Source organism: Lethenteron reissneri, chromosome 57, assembly GCF_015708825.2.
Source record: "Lethenteron reissneri isolate LAM-NWPU_2019-01 chromosome 57, ASM1570882v1, whole genome shotgun sequence".
Lineage (NCBI taxonomy): Eukaryota > Metazoa > Chordata > Hyperoartia > Petromyzontiformes > Petromyzontidae > Lethenteron > Lethenteron reissneri.
In genome coordinates, this window is record NC_083835.1 from 2,142,548 (window position 1) to 2,162,512 (window position 19,965).

General features: G+C 52.2%; 1 protein-coding gene across 1 annotated transcript in view; it reads right to left on the bottom strand.

Annotated features, from left to right (window-relative positions):
- The window catches only part of LOC133357150 (DNA excision repair protein ERCC-5-like), a 20,284-nt gene continuing 319 nt past the window's right edge, over positions 1 to 19,965 (bottom strand). Inside the window, 17 exon segments of the mRNA XM_061574960.1 lie at positions 1 to 2,938; positions 4,343 to 4,427; positions 5,304 to 5,504; positions 5,932 to 6,076; positions 6,346 to 6,559; positions 7,426 to 7,545; positions 7,977 to 8,215; positions 10,135 to 11,184; positions 12,397 to 12,601; positions 12,983 to 13,120; positions 13,738 to 13,816; positions 15,169 to 15,252; positions 15,935 to 16,050; positions 17,330 to 17,505; positions 17,907 to 17,949; positions 17,951 to 18,003; positions 19,393 to 19,475. Coding sequence (XP_061430944.1) covers positions 2,408 to 2,938; positions 4,343 to 4,427; positions 5,304 to 5,504; positions 5,932 to 6,076; positions 6,346 to 6,559; positions 7,426 to 7,545; positions 7,977 to 8,215; positions 10,135 to 11,184; positions 12,397 to 12,601; positions 12,983 to 13,120; positions 13,738 to 13,816; positions 15,169 to 15,252; positions 15,935 to 16,050; positions 17,330 to 17,505; positions 17,907 to 17,949; positions 17,951 to 17,995 — 3,471 coding nt within the window. The 5' untranslated portion in view covers positions 17,996 to 18,003; positions 19,393 to 19,475 and the 3' untranslated portion in view covers positions 1 to 2,407.

A 19,965-nucleotide genomic window follows, 5' to 3' on the forward strand; every position in this document is an offset into this window, starting at 1 on the left:
TGGGCTTTTTATTTATTTATTACAATAATGTCTAATATTGTATTGTATTACATGTCTGTTTTTCTTCTTTACCATTTCTTGTTTCATTGTATGTAATGACAGAGATTAGGGATTCATAAAGTACAACCATAACCACAATCATATAAACAGAAATCTATGCATTGATTTATATGAAGACAAGTCCAGATATTGTGGCCAAGGTTTAGCAAATTGTTGTTTTTATTTACATAGCATAGCAATTATTTTTGAATATTTTTGATAACAATATATTGTGGGGACATTTCCTGTACGTGTCATACTCGTAGACATGTAGGGATGACACGTCCAGAGATTCAATTACTATGAGAAGCATAATTTTGGCGAGATCTTTCCTCACCAACAATTGTTTATTCGGTCTAAATCCGAACCCCCGTAAATTAATGTTTGTAAACATAGGGATGCATCGATTCGTTAATTAAAATTGATTCTTATGCAAATTAGAACACCCCGTCCAATCCATGCGAGACGACTTATTCACGGCATATTCCAACGATATGATGATACATTTGGACTAATGAAGCAGTCAGAACGATGGCAATGAGACGCAACATGACAAATACCAAGCGAGGAGATACGAGATGAAATGCGATCGACCGTTGGATTGAAGTCCGATCCCGAATCGTGACCGTTCAGCAAGTCAACTGCTGGGCGTTACGCGCCTCCAAGCGTGTTCACTAAATGTACGTTTGGCACCGGCGTGGTTTACAAGGTAGCACTATAAATATCGGTGTTGTGGCGTATGGCCACGTAATTTCATGAGGTTGGCAAGTCAATGGCTTGAATGGTCTACAATCGACAGCGACATTTCCTATTTCACTACGACTGTATTTCGAAGTTAACTTAATATATCTAAGAGGCAGACGGAAGCGCTGTGAAGCAACTCTCGTTTCTCTTTCGCCTCATGGTTAACCTCACAATGTGAAAAACCTAAGCCTGGTTGTAGACAGGTCATCTACAATAAATAATGAACAATAGCTCTTAATTCTCTCTTCAAGATGGCTTTATGTAGCCTAAACAAGAGGGATTCAATAACCATCCACTCACTCACCCACCCATGTGCATCTGAGGCAGTGGAAAGCTACGTACGTGGGCCATGATTTAGTGTCTGTAGTTGCAGTTGTACACAAGACAGAGTCTCTGAGTTTCCACGTCGTGTGCATCAGGTGTCCGCATCTTCTGTGGTTTGTGAGAATCCGGTAAAGCGCTGCACATTTGTTTCTATGGAAGACGGAAGCCGGACAGTATGGTGGCGGTGGTGGGGTCACTGATGAGCTGTGTTGTGGAAGCCAGGCAATGCGGCGGTGAGCTTGCTGATCAAGTGTTTTTTGGGCATGTTGCCTGAAACCCATTGGACCACTCCGTTGAGATGACGAAATTTTCATCGCGCACACTCTGTGAGCGGCTCCAACACGGCCACGTTCTGGACCTTAATCGTGGACGCGAGATATTGTTCAGGTCATCGATGTTCGACAGGTTTGAGCCCTTTATTCACCCGGCAATAACCTCGTTATTGTCCTTCCCCCGCACCTCCGATGAGCCACGGTTGGCTACGTACGGTGCGAAAGAAGTTCAACATACATACACACATGGGTCACAGCACTCGTTCAGAACGATGCCGATTGGGATGTCTGGCGAATTCATTGTTGAGAATTTCAGCGTGCGGTAAAAAACAAACAACACCACAGAGCGCCCGGTTGAAAAACACGTTCATTCAAACCCCCGACGCTCCTCGAGACCAGAGGTGGAAGGCTGCTGAACCACAGTGGCAGCGGCAAACACCGCAACACATCACGTGGACTACAAGAGGACGCCGCGTGCAGCATTGGCGACTTCGCCGAGATAAGTTTTGTTAATTCAGTTTGATCCAGAAAGAAAATGATGAAGAATTGTTCTTAAAGCCCGTGAGATTGGTGTGGTAAAAAAATAAATGTAGGCTATGATTATATTGGCCAAGTTCAAAGGGTATGTGTCTTACATATCTCATCATCAATACCATAGGCCCCTGGTTTCTTCTGGTCACAGCGAGCCCTTAACCACCATGAACGTGGCTGGAACACTGTGACCGACCCATACGATGTCGAATAACACAGACGGATCGCAGGCAAAGGCCGACTGAGGAGGAGACGGACTGATCGGAGTGTAAGAGGGCACAAGGATGGAGAGGAATGACACGGAGTGGTCAGCAACAGATGGGATAACAGCGGAAGGACGGCTGCCAGAAGTCCACGGACCCAGTGACCTCCTTAACGGTGGCTTGCCGGGAAGCGACAGACAGAACGTGAACACTGAACCCGCGTACGCGGCCGTCGCGAGCAAATCCCTGAGAGGCGCGACTGCCGTGAGGCCCCAGGGGCCGCGCGGCGCCGCTTCACCTCCGCCTGCCCGCCCTCGCTCGCCTCCCGCCTCGCGCCACGCCGCAGCGGCCCCTGAAGGCCGACTGCGCCGTCACCGTGCGACCGCTCGTGTTGAAGTCGCAAGCCGCCTCGTCCCCGCTGCTGCTGCTGCTGCTGCTGCTGCTGCTGGTGCTGCTGCTGCTGTCATCTTTGTGACGCGGTTTGCGTTTGGCGCGTTTTTGCGTCGCCGCCTTCCCCGTTGGGCAGGCCCCTGCGGCTGTCTCTCCGCTCCCGCCCGCTCCCCCGCGCTTCCTCTTGGGCCCCGGGCGCGGAACGTCGTTCGAGCCGTTGCTGCGAGCCGCGCCCGAGTCCGCGGCTGGCCCCAGGAAGCCCCCGGCGGGGGCTGGCGCCGTCGGCTCCGGCCCTGGCTCGGAACCCGCGGCCTCGGCTGGAGCCTGCGCCTCCTGCCGCTTCATGGTGGTGATGGCTCGCTTCATGCGCTTGCTCCTGATGTTCCTCACCTCCGAGTGCACGACCGGGAAGAAGGAGTCGATGCGCGATTGGCTCTGCGGGATAAATGAAAAAACTTTGTATTTTATTTTTACCAGGTAAGGCCCAATGAGCCATGTAGCTCTTCTTCAGAAGCGACCTGGCGATTGCAAATGATAGCTCAACAAAGTGGCTTGTCGCGTGGAAATGTATAGCAGTGAAACACTCTAAACACGTGACTCCGATTCTAAATGGCGCATCTGACCACCGCCCACCCCCCCGTCGTGACGCCCACTGGTACCAGAAACGTGTACGATTACAAGTTCGATTGACGCAGCAACCTACAGTGTGACGTTCACGTGGTTATGCAGCCCATGGTGGCGAGATGTTAACTACCTCGCCTGGTATACAGGAGGGCGTGGGTTCGATCCCGACCCTGACGCTTGCTGTATATTTGGAGTTTGCGTCTCTCTCTCTCATCATCATCATCATGGTGGCTAGGAGATATATTTCCACATGAAAGGCCACTTTGTTGAGCTATCATTTGTGGCCAGGTCGCTTCTGAAAAAGAGCTACATAGCTCAGTGGGGCCTACCTGGAAAAATAAAAATGTTTAGTTTAGTCTTTAGTGTGTGTACGTGCATGGGTGAAAGTGCGTGCAGTTATCGCATGTACATGGAATAACGTATTTCCGTGCACACATATTTCTGTGAACAGTCGAGATTGAGGCTCCCCAACTGGACTGGCGTTCCCAGCTTGTTTTTAAGCTTGCCCTATTGTTATTTTAACATTAGTTATTGCGAATATGCTGGCATTTAAAATACTGGTGTAAGTAAGTACTCGAAGATTTGGTAAACATGCTCTGGGATGCTCCACCACTGGTCGTTACGATGCCTCTGCCGGCCACCACCGCCAACACCATACCCACGTCTACCGATGAGACGGCTACCCGGGTGTCTGATACATGGGGACGTAAAGCCAACTGCCTCCTGTTCACCTAAAATCAACGCCACCCCCTTCTGGATCACAGCAGCAGCCTCGCTCCACGCCACAAATATAAATGAAGGCGAGAGACGGAGGCGAAACTCTGGACTGCGGTTGACGTCAAAAATAAACACGACCGGTCATACCTCCACGTTTTCAACCTTCCATGCCGCCAATGGTGGACCATCAAACTGGACCAGGACCGGGCAGTGCGTCCGATGCGGCTGCCCGATTCCATAAATGGCTGCATAGAAGATTCGTCGGCCTGCGAGCGGCGCGGCCTCGAATCCCAAACCATCGACTCGCCGCATCTCAAACACTCCGCATCGTAAACACTCCGCTGCTGTCTTCACCTCTTCAAAGGAGGAATGGACGGAATCCACTCTGCTTCTGAACTGACTAATCGAGTGGATAACAAATCTAAAATTACATCTTTAATCTGCCGATATTAATCCGTACGAAAGAAGAATAGGCCACCCTCAACCCTCTCAACCCACCTGGGTGGCACTCAGCTGCTTCAAGACCGGCCGCAGCAGCTCCTCCGTCTTCTTCACCTCCCATCCAAAGCGGCTTTGGCAGAACGTGACGCGGGTTAAGGCAGAGTGGGAGCACCGCAACGGGGACGGGCGGCACGCGGCCTGAACACGCCGGAGAACTCGTCATCACGCGCGCCACGTGGCCAATCAGAACACGTCGCACAACCGCACGTCGATGGCTCCTCAGTGGATCCCGACCGCGTGGCTTTGTATTCGACACGAGCACGCACGGGCCTACGCTGAGCAAGCCTCCTCACTGCACGTGACTACTCACGACTCACAGCATGCACAGATCCTCCCGATACATGGTCAAAAGGCTATAACACTGCGAATTCGCACCACCAATTACACTGGTCAACAATAAAAAAACTTTTTTTTCTGGCCTAGACTTATGCAGCTGTTTTAGACCAATTTCAGGGTGCTGATTCCAAATATGATCTCAGATTTGCTCTATCACATCTCATTTTTATGCTATCGCCATACCCCATTTTCATTGATTTTACCTGAAATTAAGTCTATCACTTATGATTGCAAGTTGTTGCGAGTCAGTGGCTGCTTTAGTGTTAAAATATGGTGCTGTATTTTTAGGATAGTGTGTTTATAATATAATTTTATGTAGATATCCACATTTATTTAATATTTTTCTTCTGCAGTTTTTATTGAAAATGCAATATTTAATATCTCAAAAACCTGATGTGATAGACATAAACTGATTGGAATACCTTATGCCAGAAAAAGTGTGTTGACCAGTGTTAGCGGTGTGTATTCATGGTTAGTGTCGGGGTTAGTTAGGGTTAAAGTTGGAGTTATAGTCAGGCTTAGAGTTTGGGTTAGAGTGAGGGTTAGTTTCGGGGCTGCCATAACCAGCGTCCGTGTCGGGGCCCCGCGTTGGGGCAGGTGCCGTGTGTGTCGGCGTGGATATTCGGCGATGCTGAGCAGCTGCGGTTGCCCCCAGGAGAAGCCGCCGGCGACGGTGCTGGTGGCCGGCTCGAGGTATGCCCGTGCCACCGCCGGGTTGGGGAAGCCCTCCGACAGCGTCAGCTGGCGCAGCCTGTGCTTCAGCTTGCTCTCCACGGGACGGGCGTGCAGCTTGCGGTTCTTCTGCGCCTCGTCCCACCATGCCCTGCAGCGAAGGTGTTACGGGTTCGAGTTAAGGCATGAGGCTTCGGAGCAAAAGGTTAGGGGATGAGGGTTAGGATTCGCAGCAATGGTTAGCAATTACGATTTGCGGTTACGGTTATGGGTTATGCGTTGGGTTAAAGTGATGGGCTAGGTTAGGGGTTAGCGAGAGGCTAAGTTTAGAGTCGCACGTATGTACGTTGAACTTCTTGCCTGCCGTACGTTGCCAATTGCGCTAATCGGAGGGTTAGAGCTGTTGATACGAGAAGTTCGATTTGATTCGGGGGTTCGAGTGACGTTAACGGTCAGAGGTAGGGTCCGGGTGAGCGTTGGGGAGTTATTGTCACGGTCAAGTCAAGGCTAAGTCCGCGGGCCAGCGTCAAGGCTTGGGGTCAGCGGTCGGCTCTGAAGATACAGAAAGTGGCGATCACCGCAGCGTGACAAGGGGCTCGATGCCGGGGCCGCCGAACTCGTTGAGAATCTCGAGCGCCGTGACCCCGCCGACCCCGGCGACGCCCTCCGTGTAGTCGCTGCCCATGAGGTAGGCGAGGTTCACCAGCTTCGTCCTGTCCAGCCCTGGCGAGACACGCGACCAATCGGCACGCGGCAATCTCGCACGCGACGCAAGCGCGACTCGCAACACACACTCACATGGGACGCACGTGCGACTAGCAACACACGCTCACATGGGACTCGCAACGCACCCCATAGCACCATCTTCTATAGCACCACCCGCAGCACTACCCCATAGCACCCCCCACAGTAACCGTGCCGTCACGGTAAACGACCCTAGTTGGCACGAGAGCTCCCGCGCGCGTTCCGGCCGGCCTGGAGGAGGCGCGCACCAATGTGCCGCTGGACGTCCACCAGCTGGTAGAAGTCGATGTGCCGGTTCTGGTTGAAGAAGTTCTTGTAGACGTAGCGGCCTCCGAACAGCCAGATGTCGCTGTCGTCGGTGATGGTGCCGTGGGTCCGGTCGGCGAGGTCGAGGGCGGCGCACTGAGCCTCCGCCTCCCCGGGCGCCGTCATGTACGGCAAGCCGAACATGCGCAGCAGCTCCTGCGCGTCCGCAGAGACAAGCGTGAGCGAACGCCGTGACGGCAATGACGGCCGACACCATCGCACGGGGCGGCTCCCCTTCCGGCGGACGAGGCCACCGCCCTACCAGCGGTGGCGCGAGCGAGCGATTGCAGCGCTGCACCACCGATTGCTCGGCTGCGTTCGTATCGCGTTTGCGGGGCTGTCACACGGCTCCGTGGCTACGCGGGCCGACGTCCACTCACGTCACATTGACATGCATGTGTTAGCAATTTATTAATTAATTCTCCTCCCGCCCCCCCCCCCCCCCCCCCGTATCCGGTGCTCTAACTGTGCGAAAGTCATGTGTAAATTGATAAATAAATCAATAAGTTGGGACAAAACAGGAGGATTTCTACACAAATCTGGCTACCCCCTGATGATGCTGGTTGTAATTACTGGTCAAACGTCGTACTCAGATTGTAAATATTGTAGATTTACTCTCCAACACACCGGTGTGCTGTAGTAGTAGCGAATTGGCACGTTCTGTTTACGTGACAAACCTTACTAATCGGCCGTGTCGGGTGGTGCCGGGTTTAACGACACATTTATATTTACGGGATCTAACCCAAAAGAACCTGTATTATGGTTAATAAATTGCGTTCGGCGTGAGAATTCACCGCCGATGTGCGTAGCGCCGGCGGGTCCCAGGCTCACAGATATCGGCCACAAGTTTAGATACGTTTTCGAGTTGGTTGTCTAGATGAGGCCGAGAGCGGTTGCACGCGCGATGTGGCTGTCACATGACGCGCACACAAGGCACGACGGGAGCCGTGCCTTCCTGAGCAGCAGCAGCACGCCTTTCGTGCGATCGGCGAACCCCACGCGGTGCGAGACACGCGACTCACCTGACACTCGAAGCACATCTGCTCCGTGATGGTGGTGGCCATGCGCTCCTGGTGGCCCCGCTCGGACACCAGCGTCTGCTCCTCCTCGCTCAGGTCGTACTGCAGGCTCTCCAGATCCTCCTGCAACGTGAGACGCACCTCCGATTAGCACGGTCGGCTACGTACGGTGTCAAAGATGTGCAACATACGAACATACATTGATACACGGACACAGTAGACAGACACAGAGGTGGTCTGTATCAAAAGGTCATAACTCCTCACAACAGACAGGGCCCCATCAAATAGCACGTGATTTTTTTAAACAATAATACCAACTTGGAAGGCATCGCCACGGAGTGTTTGCTCTCCCTTGAAGAGACAGGATGGCTTAGAGGCACGAGGAGGAACCGCAGAGGAGTGGGGAAGCCAACAGTCAAGCGGTGAAGCGGCACCAAATTCCATTCGCCTCAAAGCTCTGCGGTCCTCTATATATATTAAGGTGATATTGGCCAATGAGTGGGCGTTTACATGCGGGAGAAAACCGGATGCACGTAGGTGGGCCGTGCTGGTACCTGTGTCATGGGTGAGAAGGCTGGGCTAGGTGGCTGTGCTGGGATGCTCAGGGATGAAGGACTCTGCTCCCCTGGGGTCACGGGGTCACACCGGCTTGGATCTCCAGACTCGGCGACAGAGATCCCAGCATCACCTTCTAGCCCCTCCACCTTGTCCTCCTTCTCATCCTTCTCCTCTTCCTCCTCCTCGCCCCGCTCGAAGCCGACATCGCTCACAGAAGACACCTCCACAAAGTCCTCTGCAGCAAGAAGCAACAACAAATCCACCACCCTCACGCCGTCATGCATTGTCAAGGAAACCCCGAGACGACAGCCAGGGCCTTGTCGTGAATGTCACAGCTCACCACCTCCGTCGCGATTCGATCGTCACAAATTCTCGGTCGAGATTTGGTCCAAAAATCCATTATAACTTTGGGCCATTTCAGTTTACGTGAAAACGATTTCACGCAATATATCGTCGCTAACCATGGTCTATTGACTGCTGGATGAAGGCCTCTCCATTCCACCGCCATCCCTCATGGTCAGGGGTCGGCGAACCTGCGACTCCGGAGCCGCATGCGGCTCTTCGAGGATTGCTTCGTGACGTTAATGATAAAAAACCAACGTCTCGTATTCATCGGCTCTTGAAATATTGAAGTTCTTTTTATCGAATTCGAAAAAAAAGTGGCTCTCATTGTTATTTTGGTTTCCGACCCCTGCCCATGACCCTACGATGCCACATTCAACACGAATTGATGAATCGTTGCTGTTACCTGGCCATGTTCCATAATTCAACAACGGTCCCGCCACATTTTCATAGTCAGGGACGGTGTTGCTACCTGTAATCCCGATTGAGGAATTTGCAGGTACCTGTTTTTGCATCGGGATGTGTGGCCAACAACATTTACAGTAAAACCTTGGATTGCGAGTAACTTGGTCTGAGAGCAAAAAATTTAAATAAACATTAATTTGATAAACGAGCGAGGTCTTGCAATACGAGTAGTACGTGTATACGCTTTGTCTGCCGAGCGTCACGTGATCACAACTGATATACGAGTGCTTTGAAATACGAGTGCTTTCGATTACAAACACGTTTCCGGAACGAATTATGCTCGCAATCCAAGGTTTTACTGTATATCGAACAGAAACCAGACAGCCCAGAGGAAACCCACGCAGAACAGGGGGGGGCACATGCAAACTCTGCGCAGAAAGGTGCCCTAGTTCGAGAATCGAACCCAGCCCCGCCTTGCCGCGAGGCAACGGCTGCTATCGCCGAGCCAGCCCGCCGCACAAAAAGTGCCTCCTGATGTTTCTGCTAATGGCCCTCCTCCTTCAGTTACGGAAAAGTGCCACCGGGACGTAATTCGAGAATGCATTTCAGAATGCGATGCCATGAGAGGTGAAATGTTGCAAATATCCAACGTGCGGAACGTAGCAGCTCCGCGAGCGTCAGCTGGGAGCCTAGGACGTGAGACACAAAAGCACCGGTTCTCTTTTTTACGTAAAATAACCAAATGTGGCAACCGCCCGGTGATGCCGGTTGTAGCTACCAGCGAAACGTTAAATGTGTCCAACGTCTGTGGATCGCTCTCCAACAACGCACCACTGTGCTGAAGCTGTAATATATTGGCACGTTTGTTCACGTGGCTGTCAGGTGGAGGAGGGGTGTACAACACACGTTTTACTCACCCGGCGACCGGACCCAAAACATTTATTGTGAATAGAAATTACCTTCTTATCGACCACACCATGCACGGATGTTGTGACGAGGTTGAGAAGAAACTAGCAGGCGCGTAACGGTTTGCCCCTCCCCAGGGGTTTGATGAATTTTCGCGTTTTGGGGAATCACGATCAAATAAAGACGCCATTATTTTTCCCTCTCTTGTCGTTCATCTATTTCCGTGTGTTCACTCCGTCAAAACCCAAAAGCGACATTGAATTTGCGTGCGATTCTCATGAATCACAATCAATTATTACACCCACGGTTCAATGCACATGTCGTAACACGTAAGAACCGATGCTTTAAAAGAAAGGCATTTAAAAATAGAAATATTTTTTAAAATAAAGGCAACACAGATTTGCTTCGTGAATTCCTCTCTCGTTGCCGGCGCTGCGTGCGTCGGGTTTCACCGCCCGCGGCGTTTGCCTGCGCCGTGGTCGACGCCGGCGTCTCTCTCACCGTCGTCCTCGTCGCTGGAGGCGGCCGCGGTCCCCGTGGGGCCCTCCAGCGTCGGGAGGGGCGGGCGGGAGCCGGGGTCCCCGACTGCCACGGCGACGCCGCCGCCGCCCCCATCCACCTCCCCTCCACCTTCCACTCCGTGCGGTCCGCTCCACCCCGCAGCACTTCCCGCATGGCTCGTCTCCATGGTAACCACCTCCGTATCTAGGCTCTGTGCCACGGCAACCGCTGTCTCATCCTGGTTCTTCTTTACGACGACCGCCCCCTCACCCAGGTTCTTCTCCGTGGCAACTCCTTGCCTATCTATTATTTTTTCCATGGTAACCGACCCATGACTCAAACTCTTTTCCACACCAACTGTACCATCGCCCAAACTCCTCTTTATGACAACCACTTCTGCATCCTGGATCGTTACCGTGGTAACCGCCTTCTCATCCATCCTCTTCTGCATGGTAATTGCATCCTCGGACGGGCTTTTTACCACATCAAATGCATCCCCACTCAGCTTCGTCTCCACGGCAACCACTTCTTTACCCGGGCTCCTCTTCATGACCTCCTCCTTTACCATGGCAACTACCTTCTCATCCAGGTGTTCCTTTATAATAACAACTTCCTCCTCACTCAGGTTCCTCTCCATGGCAACCGCCTTCTCATCCAAGTGCTCCTTAACAACAACTGCCTCCTCCTCGCTAAGCCTCCTCTGCACAACCGCCTCCTCATTCAGCCTCTTCGCCACGGCGATCACTTCCTGACCCAGGCCCATTGCCACGGCAACCGCTCCACGACTCGAGCTCCGATTCACAGCAGCGGCAGCCGCCGCCCCCACTGCCAGCCTGCCCTCCACGGCGGTGACTTCCGCTCCCTCGTGAATCCCGCACGGAGTTCCCGCGCGGGCCCCGTTGGCTGGGCTCGGCTCGCTGGTGCGCACAGGCGCCGGGCTCCACGCGGAGCGGCCGAGGGGTCCCAGCGGGCGCTCGCTCTTGCTGGAGCCGCCGGGCGAAGCTGGCGCGGTCCCCTCGCTCGCAGCCGGACCCTCGGGCTCCCTTGGACCTGGGGCGACAGCGCGAGCTCCACTCAGCGACTACGAACGCGCTACTCAGTGATGGGGTGATTTTTTGTTTGTTTGTTACCAACGCTGCTTAACAACTAAAATTTTAAGCATTAAAGCATCAGCTCTGCCCGTCTGTAGGGAGTGGGGGGGGGGTCATTATCTCGTAAAAATGGTCCAATATAAATGTGTTGCTATGAGAGACTTGGCCTATTGAGAAGTGGACAAATTGATCAAAAGATTTACCCAGATTTGGCGATAAAAACCAGCACTAAAAGGATAACCCCCTTCAGCTTGCAGCGTGGTTTCCTCCCAGATGAAGAAAATAAACAAACATGGGCTGAATTTCGATTTAAAGCTTTCGTGACTGCATGGATTCATATTCTTGGTTCTTTCGGTAAAGTCACGTAGAAGGGAAATAATAAAAATAAAACATAAGATAAAATTCTCACGACGTTTCGGCCACAATGCAAGCAGCCGTCCTCAGGTGAAGAACCAAGAATATGAAACATGGGCTGGCCTACATCATCAGCAACTGCCAGCATTGGACACCAGCTGATAACTCTATACGATGGAGGGAGGACGTGAGCTACACAATTCAATTCCTAAAGAAGCTCCCAGCACATGGACTGAAACGTCGGACATCATGCCGAACAAAATGCGGTATAACCCAAAAACACATCACAGATCAGCTGCTGCTGTTGTTGTGTGTAGATATTACACAGTGGGGAGCGGTAGTGTCGTGGTTAGCGCGCTGCGCTACGAACCCGGCGACCCGAGTTCGATTCCCGCTCACGGCCAACACCAGTGATGCTTATCTGAACCGGTCCTGGGCCTCCCCTAGGTCGACTCAGCCTGAAATGAATACCTAGTGCGGTGTGTAAAAACATCGCCAATGGGGAGACAAAGGCGGCCGGGCGTGGTGTTGGCCACCCACCCCCTCGTGTGCCGTGCCGGCCTTCATAGGTACCCGCTAACAGCACCTAACCCAACAGTCTGTTCAGGCAATATGGGGGATCTTTGTCCTTGTGTACTACACAATATTGGTCTGTCCCATGACCTCCCATCAGTGAAGCCTTCCACACTTCGCGTGACCTCAAAGTGCACATAGCCTGGCGCGAGCGGCGTGGTGATGTCACCGTCGCTCTGTTGTTTCTGTCGTTGCTTCTGTCGTTGTTGTCATTGCGATTGTTGCCGTGCGTGTGGTCGCTCACCCTGTATGAGGATGTAGTGGCTGGTCTCCTCGGAAACGACGCGCTGGGACTCCACGCGCTGGCCGGGCCCCGCGCCGGCGAGGCCCTCGTGCCCCTGGGCCCTCGCGCTGCCGCTCATCTCCTCCTGCAGCCCCTCGATGCGGCGGCTCAGACGACTGCGCTGCAGCAGCCCCGCCAGCTGGTAGTTGGAGAAGCTCACCGACTCCTTGGGGTGAGGAGTTCGCATTGGAGGTAGGGTTAAAGTTAGGGTGAGGGTTAGAGTTAGGGTTAGAGTTAGGGTCAAGGTTAGAGTTAGGGTTAGAGTTAGAGTCAGGGTTAGAGTTACAGTCAGAGTTAGAGTCAGGGTCAGAGTTAAGGTCAGGGTTAGAGTTAGAGTCAGGGTTAGAGTCAGGGTTAGAGTTAGGGTCAGGGTTAGAGTTAAGGTCAGGGTTAGAGTCAGGGTTAGAGTTAGGGTTAGAGTTAGGGTTAGAGTCAGGGTTAGAGTTAGGGTTAGAGTCAGGGTTAGAGTCAGGGTTAGAGTTAGGGTTAGAGTCAGGGTCAGGGTTAGAGTTGGGGTTAGAGCTCATCGCATCACTGCGTTGCTCACCTCGGGCATGGCCTGGAAGAGGGTCCGGCGGCGCTTGTGAGCCTCGCGTAGATCCGTGAGCAGCTCGTGTTGGATCTCGCTCGGGAGAGACTTGAAGTCGGACGAATCCACGTCCACGGAGCCTGGGTCCTCCTCAAACTTCAGCCAACGCAGACGCACGGATCACCCGCCGGACTCCGCACAAAGACAAAGATCCCCCCGTATAGCCTGCACAGACTTTTTGGGGCAAGTGCTGTTAGCAAGCAGCTATGAAGCCCGGAACAGTACACGAGGAGGTGGGTAGTGGCGATGTTTACACACCGCACGAGTTACTCATTTGAGACTGAGTCGCCCTCGGGGAAGCCTAGGACCAGTTAAGGTAATCATCACTGGTGTTGTTGGCCGTGAGCGGGAATCGAATTCGGGTCCTGGGTTCATAGCTTAGCGCGCTAAGTGGTTAAGTACAATAGTTTGTGTATGCGCTTGTGCACACACACATGCGCACACACACGCACACACCACCACCCCCCATCAATCATTTGAAGCCCACTTAATTACGGTTACCCACAAGCACCCACCGCTCACCTACTCGGTACGTGTAACAAATTCCGCCAACACCTACCAGCGCATCAAATCTAGACCCCCGAAACGTGAATCACAAGGGTGAATTGTTAAAAAACCGACCCCTGATCCTTCCTGAATCCTACTCGATCACCTCCTGCACCTGCAGGAATCAGCACATGAATGCATTCCCACGCCGAAGAGACCTCCGTCACCTGAAGCTGATGCCTCCACGTGGCTGGGTCAGCCCTGCCCACTTCATCCACCTCCTCCACTTCCTCCTCTGACGATGAGCTGAGGGCACAGCCATCCACGCATTCTATCTCGCGTGCACACTCAACAACACACGAATACACTCGCGAGCACACACCAAGACGAGCCCTACACACGCTGTCACGCGCACACACACAAACAAAACAAAGATCCCCCCACATAGCCCCTAACAGACTGTTGGGGCAAGTGTTGGTAGTCATGGCTTGGCTTCGCGAACGAAGATCTAGGAAGGACATCCACGTCTTCTGCAGGCACGCTGGTGGCTGAAGAGGCCTATGCGGGACAAGCAGGTCCTGCCACAACAGCTGCAAGTATAAGTCTGATCTGGGATGGGTGCTGAGGGATCATGGTTCTTCCTCCTTCTCCTTTTGTCCTCCATACGGGCCCTGCGGGTATCTTCGAAGAAGGAGGTGGCCTGGTGGACTGTGTGCCGCCAGGAGTTGCGATCAGCTGCTTGTGTTGCCCACTGACGGTGATCGATGCAGCAAGCAGTGAGGGACTTCTTCAGGGAGTCTTTGCATCGCTTTCGTGGTGCCCCTATGTCGCGATGGCCAGAGGACAGTTCCCCATACAGCACAATCTTAGGCAAGCGGTGGTGAGCACCTATTAAAGCCGGCAATGCACATAAGGGGGTGGGTGGCCAGCAGCATGCCCTGGCCATCTTTTTGTCGCCAGTGTTGGTCTTACACACCGTATCAGGTACTCATTTGAGGCTGAATCGACATCGGGGAGGCCCAAGACCGGTTCAGATATTCATCACCGATGTTCACCGTGAGCAGGAATCGGACTCGGGTCGCTGGGTGAGTGCAGCACGCGAACCACTGCGCCACGGCTCCCCACACACAGTAACTACACTCACCAACAAGCATTTTAACTTGCATATACCCTCATAAACACACAAACCCACTAGCACGCGCACTAATATTCTCACAAGCAGACAGCTTTTTCGGCACACATTCTCATTATTAGACAGTGACCTCCTGTATAGCACTACCAGGCTGTTGGGGTGAGTGATGTTCGCGAGCGACCTGCGAACATGGGCTGTTTGCTGCCCCGTCGGACCGACGATGACTCCCCGAGAGAAGCTTCGTTATTATATCCGCGTCTTGACGAGGCTCGGGAGACCAATACCGGAGGCACGGAAGCGACCGCAGCGTAACGTGAAGGCTGAAGAGACAGCGCGTGGAGGGAGCCTAACACGCCGCCGCTCTCTTCTCAGCAGCTGCCGTCTCGCGTCGGTCTTTCAAAAAAGTTCAACGCCGTCGTGCGGCACGGAGGAACGACACGCCGGGACGGTGCCTTGCGCTATCCCCGTCCGGTCGGTGCCGTGACGCGCGAGGGTTCCCGGGCTCCGCCGCGTGCGTTTCCCTCACCTGCGCGGGAGCTGGGGCAGCGCCGGCAGCTTGAAGAGGTCGGCGTCGGCCGTTCGGTCCGTGGCGCCACGTGCCGAGCGCACCCTGCCGCCCCCACGGACAGATCCGGTTAGAACCGCACACGCCAGTCGCCTTCTGCAGACCCTACGCTACGGGCCTCGCTCCGGCCACAAACAGGCCACAGAGTACAGGAGCTCGCGTTGCAGGCCTCGCATTCAGAGGACCCGCGACAGTAATCCACTGCACGTAACACCACGTGGCTTTAACCGCACGTGGAAGGCCGACTGCTATGGTCACAACGTGCTACAAACGACGCATCGCTCCGTTTCACATGCACAGCCCACGCACCGGAAGGATGACTGGCTACAGTCACGCATATTTTTAAAGCAGCCGTAAGCCTGAAGAGTCGGTCGCTGTCAGCACCCTAAACAAAACAAAAAAACTGAACTATTATTTTTATTTGACCAGGGACGGCCCACTGAGCTATGTAGCTCTTTTTCAGAAGCGACCTGGCCACAAATGATTGCTCAACGAAGTGGCTTATCACGTGGAAATTGATAGCGGCCAAATCCTCTAAACGCGCGTTTATAAACGTACAGGGAAAAACCGGAGAACCCGGAGAAAAACCCACGCGACCACAGGGAGAGAGACACGCAAACTCCACATACACAGGCGTCAGGGTCGGGGATGGAACCCACGCACCCCTCATACCAGGCGAGGTAGTTAACATCTGCGAGCCACCGCGTCGCGCCCCACCCGGACACACCTCTCCCTGCCCAGCATGGCGCCCACGGCCTCCTTCTTGAGCAGCACCTTCATGAGCCGCTCGGCTGCACGCGACGAGTCTCGCTCGGCGTCACCCTTGCGCTGCCTCCGCACATCCTGCGGCGGGACGACAGTGACGCACGGGGAGGGGGGGCGGTCGGCAACTTTTCGAAGAAGAAGAGAAGCCGTTCGTTTTTTTTTGTCTTCGAGCAAAATAGTTCGAGAGACGCATCACACGCACCACTACTTGTACACAAACACGGCAGCGGGTATACAGCAGATGACTACAACACATTCTTGTGGTAAAGTCACATAGAAGGGAAATAATTAAAATAAAACAATAAAATTATCACGACATTTCAATTGCAACACAAGCAATCATCATCTGGTGTGAAAAGCACAGCAAATGTTCTTGCTGTGGTTTGGATTCGGGGTACGATTGCAACACAAGCAATCATCATCAGGTGTTAAAACCACAGCAAATGTTCTTGCTGTGGTTTTCACACCTGATGATGATTGCTTGTGTTGCAATCTAAACGTCGTAATAATTGTATTGTTTTATTTTTATGATTTTATTATTTCCCTTCTATGTGACTTTACCGAAAGAACCAAGAATATGAATCCCTGCAGTTACGAAAGCTTTCAATCGAAACACATTCTGACTTAAATAAAACGAAATAGGTGATGGAATAAACTCTCTATTTAGTTTTATTTTCCCCCCATTAGTTATTCTTTAACAATAGGCAGTTTGACTGAACATTTTGTCGTCACCGAGATATTGCAGTGATCCATTCCCCGCCATATTTGATCAATTATCTTTACGTTAAATAATGTAAAAACTACAAGTAACAAAATAAACGGTTGCCTGCAAAGGTGCAGCCAAAGAGCCGTAAGGGGGCAGCCAAAATAGCGTGCTACTTAAGGAGTCGGTTGCCCCGATGTCAGTTTTCTGAGTAAAACCCCAAAATTCCATGAAGGGCAGCTGCCACTCCTTTTACAGCTTGTAAAAATAAGTAATATTAAAAATAATAATTTAAACACGCTTTTAAGAAATGTACTAGTAATGGAAGAACTCCACGACCCCAGGAAGTGGCCCCGAAGCTTGCCACAACGTAAGGGACCGTGGCCAATTACAGCCAACGTCAGTTTACCGTGGACAATTAGAGCCAAGCTGAAACATTACATATAAAAAAGAATGTTTTTTTATGATAGAATATAGTATTGTCATCAGTACGACATAAGTATACCAAGTTTGCAGTCGATACCACATTGTGAAGTGGGTAAAAATGTAGTTACAAGATTTGACGATACAACGACAACAACAGGCAGAGTGAGTTAAATGAAAGCGTGTAAAAAGGTGACTCATATCGCATTGAATTAAGATGAGGAGCCTCACCAGAGTTCTCCTCTTGAGGAGCGGCGCGGCGCCGTCGAACACAAACACGGGCTTGATGCCGTAAAAGAGCAGCTTGCAGACGCGGTGGAAGAGTGTGACGAGGTGAGCCGCCTTGATGGGGTTGCCATGGCGGTCGCGCACCCCCCGCACCGCCTGGTTCATCCAGATGCTCACGTCTGCCTGAGTCAAGGGGACGCTCCTGCAGCAGACGGGGCTCAACGGCAGCGCACGCAGCCCCACGTGCTCACACTGAGACTAATCGCCCTAGCTATTACCTCATCATGACCGTTGGCAATAGATCCTAGTCGTAATCATCGTCATAAGCGTAGCTCTAAACCTTGCCAAAAACACAGCCCCTGGTCAGTAACTTTAGCCCTAACCCGAATCCTAGCACTACCCCCTAGCCTTAACCCTCGCACTAAACCTTGCCCTGAATCTATCTTTTTATCGTACCCCGAATCCAAAACCCACGGTGCTTCTCACATCAACTATGATCCATGCGGTGGTCTTGGGAAGCGCTTAACCGTGGGTGACGCCGGTGGCAGCGAGAGCTCTCGGCCATTACTCAAGAGGATACCGACTGCCAGGACCTTCCCCCTCAGAGACTCCAGGTCGACAGGGTCTCCCGGTGGAGTCCAGCAGGGTCCAGAGTCCCTTAACTCCCATGGTGAGGCCTGCACACGACAACACCACCACCACCATCGTCATCGTTTCAACCAGAATCAAGAGCAGCAAACATTTGCAGCCTTCGTCAGCGTCACTAGGACCACCATCATCATCAGCAGCACATCACCACCACCATCATCAACAACCTTACCACCATCAACATCAGCAACACCATGAAACATCACCGGCATCACCATCAGCACCTTCACAGACATCATCAACAAGTACAGCACCCGCAAAGCCATCACCAGAATCTGAAGAACAATTACCATTACCACCACCATTGACAGCATAACCACTACCAACAGCACATTCACAGCCATGAATGACTACAATAACCAGAATCTGAAACCAGCAGCAATGGCACGATCACCACCATCACCTAAAGAACGAATACTACCACCATCAACGCGAATCCATAGCATCATCAACTCCATCTCCACATCAGCGGAATTTCCATCAACAGAACCAACATCACCTTTATAACTACCGTAGGCAAAGACAAAGAACGAACTGTAGGGTCAAGTGCTGTTAGCGAGCACCTCTGAACGCCTGAACGGTTCGCGAAGAGGTGAGTAGCCAGCACCACGCCCGGCCGCCTTTGTCTCCTCAACAGCGATGCTTATACACCGCACCAGGTACTCATTTGAGGCTGAGTCGACCTAGGGGAGGCCCAAGACCGGTTCAGATATTTGTCACTGGTGTTGAACGGGAATTGAACTCGAATCGCCGGGTTTGTAGCACAGCGCGCTAACCACACCACCGCTCCCCACTATCATAGGCACCATCATCATCACCATCATCATCATCACCATCATCACCACCACCACCATCATCATCATCACCACCATCATCATCATCACCACCACCACCATCATCATCACCATCACCACCACCATCATCATCATTATCACCACCACCATCATCATCACCACCATCACCACCATCACCACCACCACCATCATCACCATCACCACCACCATCATCATCACTACCATCACCATCATCACTACCACCACCATCATCATCACCACCACCATCATCATCACCACCACCATCATCATCATCACCACCACCATCACCACCATCATCACCACCATCATCACCATCACCACCACCATCACCATCATCACCACCATCATCACCATCACCACCACCACCACCATCAGCCGGCGTGAAGGTCGTGTTTAGAGAACTCGCTCCGTACAAGTGCAGCCATTTGTCAATCCACTGCTAGATGATGGAGGAGGGGGGGGGGAGGGTTCACGGTGCAGCAGCTGTTATTAAACACTGAAGACTGGTAGAGCATTGTGAGTGCGGTACGATTTTGTCAAACAATGCACACGAACGGGGCCGTGCAGAGTGTGATGTGTGGTGTGTTTGAACTTCTTTCGTACCGTACGCAGTCAACCGGAGTGATGCAGAGCCACGGGGGTGGATGGAGATGGTTGCGTGAGTAGAGAGAGTGGAGACTCCGAGACTGAGAGAGTGGGAGGGTGAGAGGGTGAGACAGAGTTCATGTTCATTGATTAGCTATAGCCCTGTGAGACATTCGGCTCTTGAATCGGGTGCAACCGCAACAAACAAAAACAAAACCATGAACAAGAAAACATCTCAGAGTGACTATGTGACTAAGCGTAAACAGAAAATCCAAGAAAAGACACCCCACAGAGACGATCACCCCTCTCTGTACCTGTGTTGCCCGCTCTGTGTATCTTGGTGATATCTGTCTGCTTATATGTCTGTCTATAATTTTTTTCTGGTTAGATTTTATGTCGCTATTTCATTATACCTGATGATTGCTTGTGTTGCAATTGAAACGTCGTATGCTATTATTTAATTCATTATTGTTTCTTTATACGTGACTTTACCGAAAGAACCAAAGAAGAAAACGCACCGTGTACACCAACGCTGTGTGCACAAATCCCAGTGGGATGCAAGTCAAACAACAACAACCACAAGACAACTTA